The sequence below is a fragment of the Sipha flava genome, unplaced genomic scaffold (assembly GCF_003268045.1).
Source record: "Sipha flava isolate LNK unplaced genomic scaffold, YSA_version1 70_pilon_pilon, whole genome shotgun sequence".
In the NCBI taxonomy this organism is placed as follows: Eukaryota; Metazoa; Arthropoda; class Insecta; order Hemiptera; family Aphididae; genus Sipha; species Sipha flava.
In genome coordinates, this window is record NW_020273610.1 from 48,443 (window position 1) to 70,311 (window position 21,869).

The 21,869-nt window shown below is 29.5% G+C and overlaps 4 protein-coding genes across 6 annotated transcripts in view; 1 reads left to right on the top strand and 3 right to left on the bottom strand.

Moving 5' to 3' along the window:
• Positions 1–210: 210 nt before the first annotated feature.
• LOC112692100 (vigilin-like) lies at positions 211–1,077 on the bottom strand. The gene is made up of 3 exons (XM_025566653.1): positions 945–1,077; positions 511–666; positions 211–441 (listed from the first exon to the last, which is right to left on the bottom strand). The coding sequence occupies exons 1-3, from the start codon at positions 1,068–1,070 to the stop codon at positions 211–213; spliced, it is 513 nt and encodes a 170-aa protein (XP_025422438.1). The 5' UTR covers positions 1,071–1,077.
• Positions 1,078–1,273: 196 nt separating this feature from the next.
• LOC112692101 (vigilin-like) lies at positions 1,274–4,658 on the bottom strand. Its single transcript, XM_025566654.1, has 6 exons — positions 4,485–4,658; positions 2,725–2,940; positions 2,279–2,461; positions 1,627–1,780; positions 1,363–1,541; positions 1,274–1,285 (listed from the first exon to the last, which is right to left on the bottom strand). The coding sequence occupies exons 1-6, from the start codon at positions 4,656–4,658 to the stop codon at positions 1,274–1,276; spliced, it is 918 nt and encodes a 305-aa protein (XP_025422439.1).
• A 5,602-nt stretch (positions 4,659–10,260) lies between these two features.
• On the top strand, positions 10,261–17,909 carry LOC112692076 (myosin-J heavy chain). Of its 3 annotated transcripts, none has more exons than XM_025566615.1 (5): positions 10,261–10,350; positions 14,332–14,399; positions 14,472–14,735; positions 14,805–16,448; positions 17,593–17,909. In XM_025566615.1, the coding sequence occupies exons 2-5, from the start codon at positions 14,346–14,348 to the stop codon at positions 17,734–17,736; spliced, it is 2,106 nt and encodes a 701-aa protein (XP_025422400.1). In that variant the 5' UTR covers positions 10,261–10,350; positions 14,332–14,345; the 3' UTR covers positions 17,737–17,909. The 3 variants fall into 3 exon arrangements, with proteins under 3 accessions (XP_025422400.1, XP_025422399.1, XP_025422401.1); XM_025566614.1 differs by lacking the exon at positions 10,261–10,350 and adding an exon at positions 12,687–12,835; XM_025566616.1 differs by lacking the exon at positions 10,261–10,350 and adding an exon at positions 12,968–13,207.
• Positions 17,910–18,527: 618 nt separating this feature from the next.
• The window catches only part of LOC112692077 (calexcitin-2), a 149,915-nt gene continuing 146,573 nt past the window's right edge, over positions 18,528–21,869 (bottom strand). The window contains exon 7 of the mRNA XM_025566618.1: positions 18,528–18,999. Within this exon, the coding sequence (XP_025422403.1) occupies positions 18,883–18,999 (117 nt within the window). The 3' untranslated portion in view covers positions 18,528–18,882. The remainder of the gene's footprint in view (positions 19,000–21,869) is intronic.

Here is a 21,869-nt window from a genome sequence, read left to right on the forward strand (position 1 = left end):
ATCAACAATTAACAATAAGTTTGTTAATATAGTAATTTTTATATTAAATTGATCATATTTAATATATTTTATTTCATTATAATTATATTTCAATTTATTAATTATTTTGAATAATCTAACAATAAAAGACGTTGATGAGATTTTGAAAAAAAAAAAAAATGTTTTTATTATTTATTTTTACCAAAAATCAAAACAAACAATTGGTTGTAGTTAACGCAAGCTTTTGTGTAAATATTCTTTTTGATTGACCACTAAAGTGCCATGATATTTTTCATTAATTTTTACATGTTCTTTGATGACATTATCAATATCGGTTATCATAACTTCAAATTTTGCTTTTGCTTTATAAACATTCTCTTTTTTACCAACAATAGTTATATTTTCATTAGTGGAATCAGTTTCAGGCGGGAAAATTATTCTTGTATTCGTTAAATATCTGATCTGGAATCAAAGTATAAAATCATAAATTAACACATTGTACCCTTATACTAAATTATTTTAACAACATACCTTTTTAACATTGACTCCATTTATTCCAATTAAATATTTGTGAAACTTCGGATTTACTTTTAAATCATACACATATTTATGAACTTCATCAACCATTGTCTGAATTTGTGTAATAACATTTTTTACATCATCTTCAGGTCCTTTGATAACTATAGTCTATGAATTAAATTTTAGCTTTAAAATAACTGTTTACCAGTGTTTTTTTTATAGATTTTAGCATTTGGGAAATTTTCTTGAAAATTTACTTATTGTATTAGGGGAGGGGAAGCAGTTTCTTCTCTTGAGACAATCGTCTCCTGCTCAAAAAGAGAAACTGCCAGATGCCAGGTTCGAATCGATGTCTGAGCGTATACCACGCATATAATAACTTATACAATTGGTTAAAATGTCATTTTAATTTATAAGTTTAATAAATAAGTAACGTATATTCTTACATTATCTCCTTTAACAGTTGGTAAATTCAATGTCACATTATCCCCACAATCTTCTTTTATAGATTGAATGAATTTATTCCCAAGATTTACAATGGCATTTCTAACTTTAACATTTCCCAACACCATTTCCTTTGTTATTATGTCTCCCTAAAAATACATGATTGATAAATTAAAAATAAAATTGAAAAATAAATAATCTTTATAAAAAACCAACAATTTCATTTTGTATTTCTTTAATCATATCAAAAGCCATTAAAACTTTTCTTTTATTTCCCATGACTTTAATAACATCCTTATTATCTCCTTTGCGTGGTAAAAAAATTCTCGTATCAGTTTCTTCTCTAATCTAGAATATTAAATTATATAAATAACAATATTTCTAAAGGTCGAATCACAAAAGTTAATAAATAATAATTACCTTTTTAATAAATATTGCTCTCTTTCCAGCACTAAGTTTGTGAAATTGTTTAAAAATAGGAATTTCCAACACATAGTTGATTTCATCCAATACTTCGGCCAATTCAGCTAATGATTTAAATGCTTTATTTACATCATTGTTCAAACCTTGTATTTTAACTAAATTATTTCTAGCCTCAACTAAAATATCAAACCAAATATTATTTATAAACTCTCAAAATACAAAAAATACAAACATATTAATACTATTAATACTATTAATTACCTGGACTGGGGAATATAATTTTAACATTAAATATTTTCTGAAGTTCTCGAACTTTTTCACCATTGAATCCAATTATCGCTCCGTGGTGACGTTGATCAATTTTTATTTCTTTTTCAGTTTTACTTTTCAACTTAATTATAATTTCCTCCAATTCCTAACAAAAATTTTAATTATTAAAAAATTACGAAAGAAACTATTTGATGGAAATTTATTAAAATACCCGATTTCGTTAATACATAATACTTGTAAATTTTTTTCTAAAAAACAAACATATCAGAAACCTTTTAAAAACTTTTAAACCTATAAGTAATATTAAAATTTAAAGTTCATTGTATTCGTATATTGTTATATCAAAATTCAATATTAAAATCCTCATTAATTTATTTTTACTATAAAAGTATAATAAAAATTATCGGCATTTTAATTTAGAAATCGTGAAATTTTTAAATATTTATTAAAAGATTTAATTTTAATTTAATTAATAAAATAAATAAACTAGTACGGTCACAATTAACCACTTTAAAAATAGGCATTATCTATTTTGTCAATTTTTCTCCAACCTATTCATTCTAGTCATTCTATTCGAAAATTAATTTACTTTAATGTGTTAAACTTTAATTCCGATTCATTAAAACATATTTTTGGTACATACTTGAACTACTTTTTTCGTGGAATCCTTTGTTCCAGTTATATAAATTATGTCAGCCGAATTTTTCATACACGGTATTTGAAGACGTGCTCCTGTACGTTTTTCAATATTCTTAATATTAAGTCCTTGTTTGCCCAATAACGTACTTCGATGTTCTTTTGGAAACGGTGTAGTAGTAGTTTTAATCTAAAATTTAATGTTTTAGTTAAAATTGCTAAAAAAATATTTTTTTATTTATTTATCCGTAATAAAACTATAAAATAACAAATGATTCATTAAACATTTTAAATTATTATGCACATTTATATATTATAATATTAAAAAATAATAATAATAATAATAATAATAAATTATTCATAATTTGTACACAACAATATAAATATATATATAATACATATTATTTTTATCAGTTTATCTTATTAATTCCAACTTAATTAAAACTTATTTACTTGAGTTTGTTCGAATGTGTTAATTTTTTGTTTTGCTCGTTCAACATTTACTCTATTGCCGCTGATTTGTAAAGTCAGATCCATGGTTTTTGAAACACAAATCTCTATTCCTACATTACATTCTTTCCCAATTTTCATATATGCTTCCTTACATTTTTTATTCTCTAATTGACTATTCCTGTCCCAATGTCTGTCTTGGGCAGGTATAGTAATTATCTACAAATTTTACAAAATAAAAACTAAAATATTTTTTTATTTATATTTTAGATTTAAATCTACAAAAACTTTCTTAACTATTACTATTCATACTGAAAAATGTTATTTGAAATCATAATAATGATGTTCTTTAATATGTAAATTATCGTTCTATAATTTTTATGTTATTTTTTATTTAACTTTTGACACAAAGTTATTATAGCTCAACAATTAAATCATGTAAGATAACTAAGTATGCATTTTAACATTAATATACAATAATCATTATCATAAAATAATATTAGTAAAGTTTTTTGATAATTTGAATTTTTGAAAATTGATTGATCAATTAAAATTTACAAGTAACGGATAACATATCAAATGGTTAAAGACGTGATCATTTAAATGAATAAGGTAGAAAAGAATTTGGGCTTAGGAGTAAGGTGATTTCGTAGAAGAGCTGTAATAATAAAAGAAGGGAAAATGTTAAATTTATTAATGCCAGAAGACCTGAGATAAATCGGAAAACGGTATATCGTCCATAGGACTATTAGGTAATAGGGTATTATTAGAACCAGTGATGGAGGTGCAAGAAGCCAAAGCTTTCACAGCTTTCCAAAGAAAGATGTTTGATAAGAGGAGACGTGAGTACAATATTTTTATTTTGATGATTACAAGTGGGTTGTTTTGCGACGTTTAAGAAGTAATTTATGCTTAGGACAACCTTTATAATTGGAAGTATGATCACCCGTGCAAAAGTCGCACTTGGTTAAACTGTCTTTCTCTTTATAACTGTTTCAGGAATGATTTCCACTGCGTTTAACACAGCGTGAAGGATGAAGGATCACCATCATTTCCGGTATGGTGATGTTAATAGTTAGCGTAGAGTGACCGTAGCTATGTCAATTTAGACACTGAGGTGAATCACTATAAGTCTTATTGGGTAATTCGACTTAAATTTTAGTGTGCAACATTGATGTTTCATTAAAAATTGTATTTGGATTAATTGCAACAATGAACAGCGGAAGCGTATGGCCATTTTGAATAACATTCGTAATTCTTTTGCGGGAATCTAATTCCAATAGGGCATCTGATATACGAGTATATAGTGACCTGATGTTTTTATATTGATGGTAAACAATAGATTCTTTGGTTATATTATGTACGTCATAAGAGATGTCGAGTTTGATTTCTTTGTCCACTTCGCTCGAAAAGACAGCGAAACGATTAGGCGAAACTTATGGTTTAGTGTTTTTCCCCGTATGGATTGGAGAATTATGTTATGATAGCAGCGACCGTTTGGGTTTGGTAGTAAACGGAGAGGGTATGTTGTCCATCTTGAAAGTGAAGTCGCATAAATACGATATATAATACCGTGAATACTCGTATAATACCGTAAACTGAACTAACATAACTTAAATAAACTAATAAAGTAACTTAATTAAAATTGCGGTTACGGAACGGGCAAATTATAATCGAACTGACATGCGACCGTGTTACAAGTCAATATCAGACTGATCGATCTAATATTTATTAATTACTATTAAAATGGCATGATAAATTACTTCGTTCACGGTTGATGATTTAAAATTACTCCGTTTTTTTAATTGTGCAGTCCCAATTGTCTCCGAAGTCTTCAAAACTGGCAAAGCTGGAAATGAAAGATTGTAGTTATTGCCATTACTCATAGCATCTTCTGCACTCGGTTGGCCAGACACCATTGATAAATTTTTCATCATTGTAATTGATGTTCTAAATAGGTTAGTTACTTTACAGGTAATTTTCTGAAACAAAATCTGAAAACTAAAATCAGAATGCGAATGAATAAATAAATTTAATTCGTTCGAATTCGATATCGAAGTTCAACCAGTATAATATTTCAGAAAGTGATGTGATACGTCGTATAAATCAACTAAATGTTCTACTATAATTATAAACAACTAACAAACTAAATCACCAATAGTTACAAATATGCAAAATATAATTTTATATCGATTAATAACGACTAATAATACAATTTTTTTAAGTCTGTATTATCAAACGATAATCAATTGAAAAAATAAAGTGTTCATATAAAAATCAAAAATGTATTTAAATATTAAAAAGTGCATTTTCACATATAGAGCTCTAAATACACGTGAATCCACGTGTCACGTGTCACGTGTAAAATCCAAAATAAGAACGTATAACTTTAACTGTACCTTTACTGAACTAATAATATTTATTAAAACTTAAGTTAACTGCATAACATAAAATTACTAATTTTCATCATTATAAAAATGGATATATATTTGGATAAACACGTATTTCACGTGTACACATGAATTCCGTAACACGTGTTTTAAGAGCTCTATTCACATTTATGCTTGTATATTTTTAGTCTTGTATGTATTGTAATATTGTTTAGTTTCAAAAGTGATCTGATCGCCAGTAGAATTGCTGTTTTTTTTTATAATTTTTAACGAGACTGTTATATGGATCAAACAAAATAAGAGTACTTATTGTTTGCGATATGCTTCGTAAAGAAATCTTAGAAAAGAAGCAAGAAGCTGTTAAAAAAAAAGATTATGGGTTCGACACTGGATTAGTAGAAGAAATAGTGTTGGAAAATCAAATAGTTTGTTTTGAATTAAGAAATCACATTGATCACATGGTGATTCGTGTTCGGGAATAAACTGGCCTAAAATTATCTAATTGCATTCAACTTCTATCTGACATATTGGACTGCATGCAAGTACTTGCATACGTATTATAAACGTTCACATTTGTTCAATTTTGTTCTTGCAAAAAATAAGCATGCGGGAAAAAGCATACAAGAAATTTCAATAGTGTGAACCCGGTATAATGCTTTATTTTTAACTTTTAAAACTCACATAAGTATTGTGTAAATAAAGCTAAAATACACTATCAGTGGACGGCGATTATCGTATAGATAAGCAATAAATGTCTTTATGCATCGCGGTCGTTTGATGTTTATTAAATATTTTACAATGAATAATTGTGCAAAATGGTTAAATTTTAACAAAATATGGTAGGTACACCAAAAATTTATTTGAAACGGAACGATAAACGTTATATTTTTTACGAACTGGAACGCTAAAAAAAATTTTTTTCGTGAACCGGAACTGTGTTTCGGTGCGTTCCAGTCAATTTCGAGCCCTGCTTCTACAAAAAATCTTATTTGGAGATTTTACTATATAGTGATGTGACGGCGGGAAAGGGAAGTATGTGGCATGAAAATTAAACTACAAAATACAATATTCTATCAGTACTTTAAATGTTGTTGAATTTACGATGATGTAACGATGTTTCGAGTTAATTTGTTTTGATAGTTCTTATTATATTTGTTTGATTCTCACTCAGTATATGATTTTCTGATGCTTTTGTACTTTCATACGTAATTTTAAAAGTAATCTAACATTTAGTAAAGCGTGCAGCCGTGTTCTCTTCTGTGCATAATCAACTGGAATATTTAAGATTTGATAGAATTGGAATGACTTTTTTTCTTGGCTGCTAGACTATTTCATTTGTCTGATAATATTGCTATTTCGTTAATAACCATATAGATCTATTAAAATTACAATAAATATAATTATTTAATTTCGAAAAATCGAAAAAAACGAAAAATAAATTGTTTAACACGCAATATTCAATCAAAACGAACTATGAAGTTGTATATAATTATCCTGGCTAATTATGATTGAATAATATTTCATTTTTCTTTCTTGTCTTTTTTTTCTATCTATATTCTAAAATAAACAATAGAGTGGATTCTAAATTTTAAAAACGATGGTTAACACATGTCTTAATCCCCAAAAACCAGTTACTCAAAAATATAATTCTCTGAAATTAATAATTAAATTGTCCAACAAAAAAAATGTATTTTTTTCATTAGTAAAATATGGCACTTAATTGCACGAGGAAGAAAAATTTAAGCTTGTGCACATGTGTTTATACTATAAACTTTATAGAGTGTACTGGAGTACTCAGATATTTTATATGGACCGTATACGTAGAATTTTATTCCTGTGCATAAAAAAAAAAATAAAAATTTTCTTTCTTTGTGTATAACTTAAAGAATTAGACGCATTCATCTACCAGGAGACTTCAGGCAAAAATCGGAGGAATGGTTATCATATTTTTAAGATTGACTTTTGTAAAAATACAGTTTTTGAAATTGCCAAATAATAATAAAACTTTAAATATATAGTTATAAATAGGGAACGGATTTATATGCACTAAAGTTCCTCAAAATATGCTTCCAAAAATGCTGTAATATACTACAAAATATGCACTTATAATTAAATCAAAAAATTTTTTTTTTATATCTGTAAACATTTCACAAGTATTGTATAACAAAATTGAACCATCGGTTTTAAAAATATCTTTATGTTCGTTTACGTATGCCTGTAAACGACTTATAATTAGTGTTTTTACTTAGACATTTTAAAGTTACGAAAGATTAATAAAAAAAAAATCACTAAACACAAAACCTGTGACAGTTTATTCGAAAAAATATACACACGTATTGACCGGTCGGTTTTTGTAATTCCGTCAAGTTCAAATGTTCAACCCTAACATATGAATTTATCTATATTAATATAATTTTTATATACTCGTATATAACATACGAGTATGTCATTTTATTTTTGGCTATAACGACCAGTCTCTATTTCATCTAAATTGTGTGGCTATGAACATGAAAATATAAGGTAAAACAAATTTATGTGCAATCTACTAAAAAAAAATGTACTATAAACTACAAATATACATGAAATATGCAAAATAAGGTGAAAACGTTGAAATATGCAAAGTATGCAAAATAAAATTAATGTTGTTTTAATAAGAATGATCTAACTAAATCAGGGACAATGTTCTTTAGATTTCAAAAGCTTAATCCAATACATATATGTACATTTGCATATAAATCCGTTCTCTAGTTACAAATAATAATTTTATGTCAGTTATTGTTTTTATATCAATAACTACATCTAAATAAGTCTATAACATGATGTAATAAAACACAATAATTATGATTATTTATTTATTTATTTTTTATAATATAAAATACGTATTTCAAAAACCTTTATGAACAAGAAAATAATGATGAAATCGTTTTTGAATAATATACGATTTACGAGTATCCTATATATGTGAAACAAAGATATTTTTAATTAATTAAATTTTCTTTTGTAACGATAATTTATAAAATAAAAAAAAGATAAACATGATAAGAGTTAATATGATGTTCTTTTTTATTGAGATTTTAGTCCATCTATTACTTGTATTTTATATCTTCACAGTTAAAATTAAAAATTAAACTATTTTAAACTAGTGTGCAGTATAGGTAAAATAGCACTACAACTATATTAAAACGTGATACAATAAATTAAATACAATTTATGAAAATTGAACGATAATTTTTTTGGTAAAAAAATACTGATGGGGCGAGGATAGTAAATGGGTTTAAAAGAGACACATGAAGTTATGATGAATTTTTTTAAATGTGCTCATTAAAAGCTTTTATTTGATATATGATTATTTATTATAAAATCGGTGCGTTATAACTTACAATGATTTAAAATAATAGGAACTGGACTGACTCTACATATAAGGAGTTTGTAGCACAAATAAAATTGCTACATCATATAGTATGTAATACACTATATGTTAAGTACTTTTAGAACGGTTTGATTTACGTCACAGTGAGAATCTTTTTTTGATTTCAATTCAATTGTGTGTTGGAAAACCATCGTCGTTCAACAGAGATTTCAGTCAAGACTGACTTAACATTAATCGTGAAGTACGCATGGATATGCATGAATTGAGTATTTGAATTATCATATAAAACACTGTCGAAAAATGTCACTGTTATACAAATTACATTCTGTCTGGTTCAACAGCCAAATGGGCATGTTTGTCACGCTCCAAATTGGTGTTCGTATGAAATGAGTTTACGGTGCTGATGTACTTACCTGCTTCCGTATAAATATTCGGCTTTTGTTATATATTTGCACTGTAATTGTGTCGTCCATATAGTGACACAAAACCTTTACATTTAAAATCTCAGGCTCAAGTCGTACATAGTATTTTGTGAAAATGAGAACAAGTACCTATAAGAATGATTATGGCCAAGTGTAACGGATCAAATATCCGTGATACACGCTCTAATACTCTACCTATTGTTGATACACCAATGGATTATAATAATTGAGATTAGATTTGAAATAATTTACAATATGCTTGAATAATGATACATATTTTACTTGAAAATATATTAATAGCTACCTACTTATAATTCATAAATGGCGTTTATAATATTCATAACTATTTAATGTATGATTTCATCATAGTTTTAACTAAAACAGAGAACCTATTTGGCCCACTGTAAATACTGAAATAAGATTTATAATGTTCATGAATATAGTCTATTCTTTTTTTTTTTATTGTTTTGGTCTATTTAAACGTCTCTAAGTTACTACTGTACTGCGTAATTGAAACTACACGGCAAACAATGAATATATAATTTAAATGTTGTCTTTAATGCATTTGGACACGTGGAAATGTTTATAAAACAATTATATAAAAATCACTATATTTGTGAAGCAGGCAGTTTTTAAAACGAGTTTTACAACGAGTAAAAGTTATTAATTGTTATGAATTATACTCGTGGCGTGATTTTAGATTTTTAAAGCACAACGAAATTTTAAGTGTTTTTAAAAAATATCTGGTTATGTCCTATGTCCACGATAGTCAAGCAACACATAATGAATCGGCTGATCTCACCAACGGCCGATATCTCCAGCAATTCTGAAAACATATACTACAATATATTAATGCATTTTCAGTTTCGTTTATGAAACAAAAGCGTACAAAATGGTTTATAAGGAAATAAAAAATACCGTTAGTAATTTTTATGCCAATGAAGGCCAGTATATATAAGCAATGGTTTTAAAATACATTTTTTCTCCTGTTTCTGGTGAGTCGCATTGGAAATATTGTGTAATAATTATTTAAAGATATTGAATATAGGAACAAACATATCATAAGACCAATTGCAGATTTAAAAGAATACGTAAAAATGTGTTTCATGAATCGTATTCAAGAGCAAGGGTTTTGCGCGTTGTAAAATTCAAGGACAAATCTATTATTATTGTGTGAAATTAATTTTGTTGCATTTTTAACGGGAAAAAGCGTTCGCATTTAGACAAATAAATGCGTAGAATATGGTTGATTGCCAAGTGAAAACAGAGAAATGAAATGCAGATCAAAAATTAGTATTTCTAATAGTTGTATACCTTTCATGTGACCACGTGTATCTAGTATCTAAATTTTATTATATTGGCTTACATAATTTATATTTATATTTTATCATATAACAAGTATGGAAACAAATATGAACCAATAATACTGACTTTGATAAAGCGTCACGTGAGTTACTTGATTGTGATACTAAGTAATCGTAGATATTTGTATAATTTAAGGACTTGTTACCCGTTTTACTTAACTGGCTTTCAGTAATGGTATATTTCTATAAAGTCAATTATGCAAAACAAGTAATAATGCATGTGTATTTGTAGGTATATTGTGCTAATTATATTAAAAGAATAAGCATTTATAATATACTATATGTATATTGCATATTTAATTCTAAAATTTTATTTGTTAAACTCCTCAAATTCAGACATCCTCTCGAACTTCGCCCTCCTATTGGTACCTTAGAATTACCTATTGCATTTATATTTATATAAAATATCTTTAGTTTAGTACAATGTAACAAAATAATAATAATAGATATATTACATTTCAAATTTCAAATAAAATTCTCAAACAATAAAATATTCAAGTGGACATATATGAAATCTAATTAGGTTATTTTATTCCGGTGATTTCCGGAAATTTATTGAATAAGTCAGGAGTGGCCAAATTGCGGCTCGCGAGCCGCATGCGGCCCTCGTCATAGTCGTATGCGGCTCGCGGTCTTATTTAAAAAAACCAAAATATTTAAATTTTTTTGTATACATTTATAAAAAAAAAATTTTATTGCATAGATACGAGGCAATAGTGTACAGATTAATAAACAAAAAAAAAATTTATTTATATGAATAATAAATTAAAAAATTAAACATCAACTTAAATTTGTTTGTGTGGTATTTTTTTCATGTCCACTTTTGTAGTAAGCTTCTTAAGATCTGGTTGAATTGATGTAAGAGTAGTTCTTAGTAATTCTGTGAGATGATCATTAGTCAAATTTTAACGATATATTGACTTAATTATTTATATGTATATATGTTTATCAACTGTTAGCTTTCTTAATTACTTTTGTAGTATAGAAGTACCGATTAGATAATTTGACTCTTAATATAATCTTATTAATACATGTGGCTCGTGTACATAGACATGTTGGCCACCCCAGGAATAAGTACACATGAAATTAATGGGCTATGAAAGATAAAACTATTTTATTAATTTATTTTATACTTAATTATATTTTAAAATATCAAAAAACTATCTGTTATTTGTTCAATTTTTGTATGTATCAATTGGTTATGTTTGGTTTAAGTATTACTTATTATTTATTACTATTTATTTTTGTTTATTTTTCAACTAATACTTTGATAGTGTATAATACTATTGTTTAACCAACAAAAGAATTTACTGAATCTCAATGGTCCAATTGAAATCATATATACTTAAACAACCCTTATAAAGTTATAAAAGTGATGCCTTGCGCACATTTGTAGGCAAAACATTTGTTGCTTATCTTCAAACGCAGAACCAACAGTTAATATATGGTGATGGATGATGATCGATGATACAATAAAGCCATCGCAATTGAAAAAGTCGAAGTTTTTTTCGAAGACGAGGTCAATTGGTCGACACGTACACTGTGAAATACTAATCGTAGAAATCTGTTCACAATTATGATGCTTATAGTGCTAATATATATATATGTTTTTAAATTAAACTAACTAGGGGCTTATTTTCATTCTGTAATAGGGATGCCAACATTTAAACTAGCCAATTTTTTTCATCATAGTAAATAGGTATATATATTTCGGGACGTTTGTAAATTGGTTGAATGTGTATATAAATAAAATAAAATAATTTTACAATGGTATTATATTACTATCGAACAAACGATTTAAAAAAAAAAAAAAAAAATAAAAGTATATAATTTTCCTTTTAAATTTTACACATAGGTCATCAAAGTGGTATGTTTGTAAATTTAACGGCAGGGCAAAAAAAAAAAAAATTAAAATAAGGGTGCCAATGTACACCCTGCCCCCTTCCTAATGACACCCCATGAACATCCCTGTTCATGAATTGAGTACTAGTGTTACACGACCTATCACCTCGTACTACGTGTCTACACGTGAGCTACACGGGTACCGTCGAACTGCGCGTTTTACCGGAAGAAAACAACGGACGGGCCACGTGCCAATTGCTCTGTGGTCCACCGGCCGGTCATCAAGAGGACAACGCCTCGTCGCCTCCGATGGATCCTTTGTCGTGCCCGCGGACTTGGCTGGCGGCGGACGTCGCGAGGTCGAAATGCGATTAAATTTGGCCGGAGAATTGCGTTTCGGGTACAGAAATAGACGTGGGCTATGATTAGTAGCGAATGCGCGCGCATCACGTCCGCCGTGTACCTATACACACACACACACACACACATACACATTCAACGTACACATAAGCATATATACGCGCACAAGTATATCTCGCGGGCTAAGGATCGTGGTCGTCGAGTATTATAATTATAGAAGTCGAACGCGCGCGCCGCGACACACACGAACCGCATACGTTTCACCAGCAAACCCACGTAACACAAGACGCAAGACCGCCGCCGCCATCGCCTGAAGAAGTTAAAGAAGTCATCGGAATCACGGGCAACGGTCTAGTAACATTTAAGGTACATTATGCGCATTATGATCTATACTTGTAGACATGTATATGGATCGAGCTTGTACGGACGATATACATTTCGGTCAAAACCTATGACGAGCGCAGCGGGAATAAAGAGAAAAAAAAAACTAGGCAGTTAGAATCCGGCATCGTTCGGGGCATTGTCTGTGGCTTTTTCATGCCTTTACCGTGTTGTTGCCTGAAAGTATTACATCGTTCACCGGAAACTAGCGCCGTTTTATCCGTTTGTTTACGTGCATAGACACCGTAATACGACACGTGTTCATTTCCGTATAATAATTATTATTGGGATCCGAGGCAGACAAACACCCGTGATCCGATTCGAAGGACGTGCGCAATGTGGATTTTACTTTTAATTGTATGCATATTGCATAATATTACACGAAATTAATGTGAATAGATATCGTTGTGTTTGACATATTTTTACACACTAGAGGGCTGATTAGGAAAAATATAAATTTCATTGTTCCAAATATAACATACATATTATTTCGCGCTTGGGCTTATTATTTTTCGGTCTATACCAGTGTGTGCTGTTGGTGACGGTGTAGCGCGTGTATTTGTTTTAAACCGTTCAAAATCGAATTAGGGGTACCAGAAGCAAAAAGCTTTGTTGTGAATAATTTTTCGGATGCAAACTCCTGCTGTTTCCACCTCGCACTTGACGTGCTTTCGTCCGCGTCGTAGTTACGTCCACTAACATTGTAGCTAATCGGATTAGATTTTCCTCGATCGATAACACCTTTATTCGCATAACATATAAATTATTATTTATTATTATGTGGATCTTAATCGCTTACGTAAATCTAATTTTTAATAACGTTGTGTCCGTCGTCGTAGATAACTGTAGCATAGGTTACATTTTGTAATGACCTACAATTAGTGGCGTAACCAGAAAAATATTTTGGGGTAGATTTTAAATTTTTAATTTTTTTCTCCTAATTAAGTACTAACTTTTTAATTTCAATAATGAGTTCATTAAACATTAGTTAAAATATAATGATTATAATCATTTAGTTAGTTAAAACTGTGAAAATTGTTTAATGATGTTATGATATAACATTACGAGTATACCTATGTCTTAAAATGATTGTATATTTTACAAAATAAGAGAAACATTTTGGGGGGGGAAGTTATAATTTTTTAACAACCCCCTGGTTATAGCCTATAAGCTGCCTATAGTAAATATACGTACTATTATAATAATGACAATTATTTTATTATAATTTATACATGTATGTACTAGTATAATTTTTTTTAACATTACGTTTTGTTTCAAATAGCCAACAGTTACATGCAAATTTATTGTTCTAAATAAAAGAAGTCACGTGTGCTTTATAGGCCAAAAATAAAAATAGATTCTGAATGATGTTTTTTCACTGGTCTACCAAAATTTATAGATTTAAATTGCGTTGTCTAATTGTTCAAATTATATTAACTTTGTAATATCATTATGTTATTATTTATTATTATTTATTACAGTGTAATTATCTCAGATGGGTGCCATATGGAGCCGTCCGGTAGATATACCAGTGATAACTGCAGCTCCAGTAATAACTCATATTCATGTATTTTATAACATAAAATATTTTTAACTTTACGTATTTGGTTTTTTTTATTAGGAATTAGTCGTCGAGTCTTTTGATAGCATTACTGTTGATTCTGAAATAAAAGACCCAGACGAGTTTGATAGGTATTTGTCCAGTATACGTGAACGACGACACGATGCTATTGCATCAATTAAAGCTGAAATGAATCGATTAAAGGAGTACAAAGATGAACTGGAAATGGTGAGAAAAGAAAAAATAGGACTAGAGCAACAAGTCAAAGCTCTTAAACAAGTATCAAACATTAGCAATGACATGTTGAAAATCAGAGAAGCACAGGTGATTTATATATTGAATATTAGTGTAAAACAGTATGCGTTGAACATTTCTTTGATCCGTTTATAACAGGTGAATGATTTAAAAAAACGGTTGCAAGAAATGGAAACGCATGCAGACGAATGTTTAGCCGATCTACGCGTGGAATATCAGAAACAAATTGATAATATTAGAAATTTGCGGCAGCTTTACGAGGAGAGAGCAGAAGCGGCAGCCATGGGCCATGAAAGGGAAATTAATAAAGAGAGAGCCAAAAATTCTCTGCTAGAAGCTAAACTTGCCGAAGAACTTAACAGTAAGCAGGGTATGAATGATTTTATAGCAAAATTGGAAACTGAGGTCCAAGGCAAGCAAGCTGAGTACGAACAAATGAAAGCAAAGTATATGACTACATCAGCAGACAGAATGAGTCTTGCGTCTCAAATGTCTTTGGTCAATAATTTGTTCTCTACTTTATTGTCTGGTGACGAAGGACCTGATTTCGATCGATTTGCTCGGATGCTAGAAGAAAATAGGGAGCTGATATCTGACTTGACTTTTAATGGGGATATTAATGAAACAGCTTCTGTCCTAATGGATATTGCTGGCGACACATTGGAGCGTTCACAAGAAGCAAGTTGTACATCGAATCGGGAAAAAATTGCTTCAAATCTGCCAAAAGTTTGGAGAATACTTGTAGAACTATTGGGTCATTATGACGATAAAACGGCAAATGAGTCAAAACCAGAGGATGAAAACGAATCTAGGGCTGCTACGGTGAGCAGAACATTTTTGAAATTAAAAGATCTCATTCTTGAAAAAAATGCATTGGTAAAAGATATCGGTAGACTGAAAACTCTAAATGACCATTTAGAATCTCGACTTGATCATCAACAACAACGGCTTTCAATCGTTTCTGCTGAGTTATGCAAAGCATGGAATGCCGTAGCCAATCTTAATGCGCAACATCGAAAGCTCCATACTCATGAAAAAATTCTTAGATATGAACTGCAACACAAGAGAACTGTTCTAAATGAATTGAAAAAAGAGTTAGAGTATTGTCGAGAGAAATGGGATCAAGCAAGATTGAAAAATTCACAGTCAGAAGAAGACTGGAAATCTTTGAGGGAAGAATTTTCCCGGAGAAAGTGCAATAGTACATCAGTAGAGAGTGGATTCGAAGATGATGAAATTAGAGTAGCTATCGCTGATAGTGGTGCTTGTAGTGATGAGGATGAGAGTTGGTTAAAAACATTATCTTTGGACACTTCAGAATCAGAAGTTGTAGATGAACCTCAAACAGAAAATAAAACAACTGGAATTAAAAGATTAGAGGAACAGAGTAGAGCATTGCTTAATCAAATGGTGCGTACTTCCCGAACTAGTGACTTTATTACCGAGCGACTAGAGGAATTACAGAGGCAGTATGGACGGTCTGGGCGATCGATCACATCTGAAAATGAAAATACAATTTTAATAGAAAATGAAATACCTGGGACTAGTAGTTCGAATCCAATCGTTTTACAATCAAATAAAGAAATTGTAACAAAAACCGATATAATTGTTTTACAATCGGATGAAAATGGTTTACAATCAAATGAAACTGTTCCACAACCTGAAGAGGAAAGACTGCAACAAAATACATCTGTGTTACGGCCGGAAGAAGATGAAAGACTCCAACGAAGAGCAGCAAGATTAAAAAGATTAGAAGAACAGTGTTTAGGTTTATTCAGACAAGTAAGTGTAACACGTCATTTAAATTTAATATGCTGGATAAAATGAAATAATTTTGATGATTTAGATTAGAAAAACATTAAATTTAGGCGATAGTTTAAAAATATCATTCAATATAATTAAACAAAAATTTATTATTATTATATTATATTATTATGTATTAATTGATGTAGGAATAAATGTAAACAAAAATTTACTACCGTTCACTAATGAAATATAAAATGAATTACATATTAAGAAAATACAAACCTTAAAATATTGCATGTTTTATTTAAAAAATAGAAATCACAAAACTATGTAATTTTTAAAATATATTTCATCAGTGGTGCACACAGGATTTTTTTTCGGGGGGGGGGGGGTCAAGGTAAAAATATAACACATTTTACAATTAGCAAAATTATGTTAATCCTTAATATATTTTGACTTAAATAATAGTTTTGATAACTATTATTTGATAATAGAATAGCATTGATAATAGAATAGACTATTCTATAATTAATGATATTAGGTATTCAATACTAACTCTTCATATTTCAAACTTGTAAAATTTGTAAATTTTTACCTAGACATCGGAGAAAATTTCGGGGGAGGGGGGTTACAACCCCTTAATCCCCCCTGCGGGCATCACTGTATTTCATATATAAACTAAATTGTATACTTCTGTAATGCCTTTCATTTTTCTTATTATCAAAGTTAAAATATGGTTTCTATTTTATGAAAATGTTGATTTTATTTTAAATTAAGCAGGTAGATTAGCTCCTCATTAGATCTATACTAATAAATTGTTTACTTATATTTATATTGCTATAATTTCCATTAAAATCATTATAAAATATGTAGTTTAGGAATAAATTATAAATAAAATTAAAACGATTACCGCTGGGAAATTATGTAGGTTATTTACCTAGTGTATATTTTCGGAATTTTATAAATTCTCCGTATTCTATTTTAAGAGAGGGAGATTATTGTTGGTAGGTATAATTTATTTAAATTTTATAGTCTATGACCTGTCAAAATAAAGCCTATATTGTTGTACATAACTAACTTGCATATCTACCAATTTCTTAGGTTTTACTGTGTTACTTTCAAAAATACATAATATTAATTTATTAGTTGCATAACTATAAGAAGTGATATATTTCCACAGGTGAGTGAGACAAACGCTAGGAGTGATATGATATCTGATCGGTTGGATGAGGTTCATGCTAGACATGTAGCTAGATCCAACGATCGACAGTCAACTTCCATTGCTATCACTGTTCCCTCCGACGAGTCACCTGAAAGTGTTTGATCAGAAACAATTATAAAAACTCGAATGAAACGTTTCATTTATGTATGTATATTTTTGAATCAAAACTACAGAAATGACGGCCAATAAACCATTAAACATGTTACATTTCTGAGAAATACAAAGAATATTAAAAAAAAAAAGAAAAAAAAGTTAACACACAAACACGTTTAACACATAACCTACATTACCTACCATATTTTACTATTACACAAACTCCAATATTATTGACAATCTACAGTGCCACTAAATAGCCATACATAATAAAGTTTTATTAGCCATACTACTATTTTCGCATTACCTACATTTCCATTCAATAGTTTGATACTTAAAATATTTGTTATAATAACTGTAATACTGTAATATTAATTGTTATTTAAAGTATTAGAGTAAGGTTTTATGTTTTAAAGAGTGACATTTGTGATCTTATATAAATATTTTATTGAATTATATTATTACATCGTTATTCTGAATATAAAATATTTGGCAACGAGAACGTTTTTGAATAAAATTACTATTGTTTATTTTTTTATTTCAGACTTTGAAAAGTCAACTTTCCTGAGTTTTTCTCTATTCTTATTATTCAAAATGTCTCTTATTAATGTAAAAATTAATTTCCAATTACGTGTAATAAAAACGTAGTTTACAATATGTATATGCTTATAAGTTTAAAAAAAAATGTGTTAATCGTATATGTGCAAGATTTTATTATTGTTATTAAATATGAATTTATGATATAACATGATTTTTTTTTACACGAATAAGTCATGAACAGAAGGTACAATTATTATTATTATATAAAGTTTCAGACCAATAATAACCGCTGTTTATTTGTATTGCTTGTAATTTAATTTTTCGAAAATTATTAATTATATTGAACATTATACATTTTATTACAATAAGTTAAACGAAATATGTACGAAGAATTGACTAAGAGTGTATGTTAGTCTAAAATTAATATAATTACTACGTTTGTAAATATCTAAGTAGAATATAATATTATAATATATTATGATATCTAAAGAGGATCTATCGTTTCAAACATCATCCTTTAAGTATGTGATTTCTTGCAGTCACAATTTTAAAATATTAGTTTATAAAGAAAAAAAAACACGAAGAAGACGATTCATTTTTCGAAATTCTTGTTGTTTAGTTGAACGATGTCTTGCCGAAGATAAAGTTGCCCAAAGCCACGGGATCTTCGGAAGCGAAGAACTCCACCCAGTATTTAGCGAATTCGTCGTGAGAGACTTGAATTGTGCCGCCCTGTGGTGCATATACAAATAAATATGTATATATAAAATAAAACATTAAATTAATCACATTATTATAATATAGGTAATGAATTTCGATTGAAATTAACAACGTTATTTGTGATTGACAGGTCGCTAATTAAAAACAAAAAAAAAACCGCTTACTATATTAATTACGGTAGCGTGATTAATAAGTAAAACCAAAAATATTTTATCATTTATATTATAATCTGGTTTTGTGTTTTAATACACGGCAATGCGGTATACTATGTAATAAATTTACTCTCGGGAGTAATGTTATTACGGTGGAAAAAAAACAATTAAAACTACGTTGTCCGTAACTGTAATGCAGTATAAGACTCGAAATGAGGATATTTGCACATTGTTCTAGACGTACAATAATAATAATATATACTATAAATAATAGTAATGCAGCATAATAAATGGTATTATAACAAACCACAGCCGACAATGGAAGTCCACGACGCTTGTGGATACGTGTAAATAGTAGGAAACGTTAAATTTTCGTATTAGCCATTATGAAGCGTTATTTTTATTTTTTATTTTGTACCGCGGTATATAATATATTGTTTAGTGATGTCGAGTTTTAGATACTTCGGTTAAGCAAATTCTAAAATTTAGGACCTACCATTCACCTCTTTGCCTAGTATCTAACCCAGAAACTTAATACTAATCTTTACACATTTTCTATATACCCACCATCCCTATTCAAGAGGTGAAGCCACTGTTTCACTTGATCTAATAGTTTGGCACCATTGGGTATATATGTATATAAATATAACTGCCTACGAAGGAATCGTAATGGACTTGATAAATATGTATTCCGTCTTGTACAGGCTTCCGGCTTATCCATTATAATATCCTTAACATCATTTATGACAGGACTAGATGTCATTTCCGTTATAGACAGGTTTCCGGTTCATTCAAGGTCCATTTTTGATAGGTTTCAATGTGCATAGTAGCATAGATAAGAGCGTCGTTTCACCGTCGTTTGAGGATGACAGATCCGGATGTGTTTCGTACTGTTGATACGTACAGCTCTATCACGTAGTACAGTTTTTCTCGAGCAGTCCCAACGAATACCATCGCGATTTATATTGCTATCGTTTTCGTATGCGTTGTTGTTTCATCAAACGACATACGTTCGTATAATATGCGTCGTACTATATTATAACGAAACAATAACGGTGGAACGAGAATAGCGACGATAATACCACGAAATCGAACGCAGCAAAAATCAATAACGGCAAACGATGGAATCGCCATACATTTTAAATAGTTTTTTAGCACACATTTAGTAGTGTCGATTACTGTATAATATTATACTAGTAGATGTTTTTGCATGATACGCGGCAGGTATTTCGCCCGAATCGATTATTACCCTGTCGGTCCTAGTGGTGTATAATTATTATTATTTATTTGCTTTTGAGTAATTATCGTTCTCTTGCAGTTGACTACAATATGAGATAAGCAGCTGTAAACAAAACTCGGAATAGCGTACTACGTGACACGCAGTTATCACCTATAGTAATATTTGATTTAGATTGTTTTGAAGATTTGTTGGTTGCTATTATATTTTTGTTGTACTAAATATGTTGTCTTGGTTTTTGCTTGGTCGATGAAATTTATGCGTGATGAAGCTTCGATGAATTTTTACCGTACAATTACACATATGTATTTAATATTGCGATCAGTACATCTCCAATTCGTAATGCCTTCCATCGTTCCGATAAACATATAAAATTATAACCTATAAATTCGTCCAAGGATTTATTTTGTTCAGAGATAGTACACTCAATATTTTATTTAGTAAATGTGATGGGATGACACACATATGACGTATAAAAACGATTACAATTTAATAACATATTTGATGCTAGAATTCTATTGACAATAAAGCTTGACAAATATTGTTGAATCAAGTCCTGTGTAAGATAATAGCATTTGATGGGTATCTAAAATTATTAATAATCGTCTATACCGTTGCCTGTGAGCATTTAACATTTTATGGTTTTATCATTCGCTGAATGAGATCTCGCGGTTTTGCCTATTTTTGTAACCACTTCAGTGTTATACAATATATCGTTTTGCTGTTTTGTAGTGATATTAACGTTCGTACATTATTATACACGATATCAGTCATCGTTTAGAAATCTAATTTAACCAGCATCGCACGTACCTACTTAACATTTCGCTTAAACCTTTGCGACAGACGGAATGGAAGCCAGACCAAATTAACGGGTGGAGATTTTTAAAATATATAGGGTACATGTTTAAGATTACACGTTACCCGTTTGTATCACGGTTTAAAATGGATTTGATTTTAATTACTTTAACTAAATTATGTAACCAATTTATTTCGAATATATTTTAAACCACGGCTGGTACGTTTAAAAAGTTTAGAAAACTCTGAATTCTAATGCAATTTTTTTATGTTAAGAACGAGAAGGGGAAAAATGACCCGATCGTCACCTTATTTTATGCCAAATCCATTCCTGAGTTGATAAGGCACTGCGGTGTACAATGTTGTATATTATGTACGTGTGAAATCGAAAAGAAATATTATGTCATATATTGCTCGGTGCACACGTGTGTACGAAAAACGCATTTGCGTTCGAACGGGGCAAGTTTTCGGGTAAACGGCAATGTAATAAATAAACGAGCAACCGAAAAAATAACATTTATAACGTACCTCCTACCGATTATAAACGCATTAGGATATTACATTATTAATGTCCATGGATTTTCTTTCTTGTACCGTTTAAGCAGTGAGTGTAATAATTAATATTGTGCACGACGATGCATAGGTATGCTCAGCCATGTAATATTGTATAAACGGATTTTTACTATTTTACTCGGTAC

Excerpts from the sequence above, each read along its gene's own strand:
- LOC112692076 (XM_025566615.1), top strand. The coding sequence starts at position 14,346 with ATGGGTGCCATATGGAGCCGTCCGGTAGATATACCAGTGATAACTGCA. Across the intron at positions 14,736-14,804 it reads TGAAAATCAGAGAAGCACAG|GTGAATGATTTAAAAAAACG; the intron begins GTGATTTATATA and ends CGTTTATAACAG. Across the intron at positions 16,449-17,592 it reads GTTTAGGTTTATTCAGACAA|GTGAGTGAGACAAACGCTAG; the intron begins GTAAGTGTAACA and ends ATATTTCCACAG.
- LOC112692101 (XM_025566654.1), bottom strand. The coding sequence starts at position 4,658 with ATGATGAAAAATTTATCAATGGTGTCTGGCCAACCGAGTGCAGAAGAT. Across the intron at positions 2,941-4,484 it reads AATCATCAACCGTGAACGAA|ATAATTACTATACCTGCCCA; the intron begins GTAATTTATCAT and ends TAAAATTTGTAG. Across the intron at positions 2,462-2,724 it reads ACACATTCGAACAAACTCAA|ATTAAAACTACTACTACACC; the intron begins GTAAATAAGTTT and ends ATTAAATTTTAG.
- LOC112692100 (XM_025566653.1), bottom strand. The coding sequence starts at position 1,070 with ATGGTGTTGGGAAATGTTAAAGTTAGAAATGCCATTGTAAATCTTGGG. Across the intron at positions 667-944 it reads CAACTGTTAAAGGAGATAAT|ACTATAGTTATCAAAGGACC; the intron begins GTAAGAATATAC and ends TTTAATTCATAG. Across the intron at positions 442-510 it reads ATGGAGTCAATGTTAAAAAG|ATCAGATATTTAACGAATAC; the intron begins GTATGTTGTTAA and ends CTTTGATTCCAG.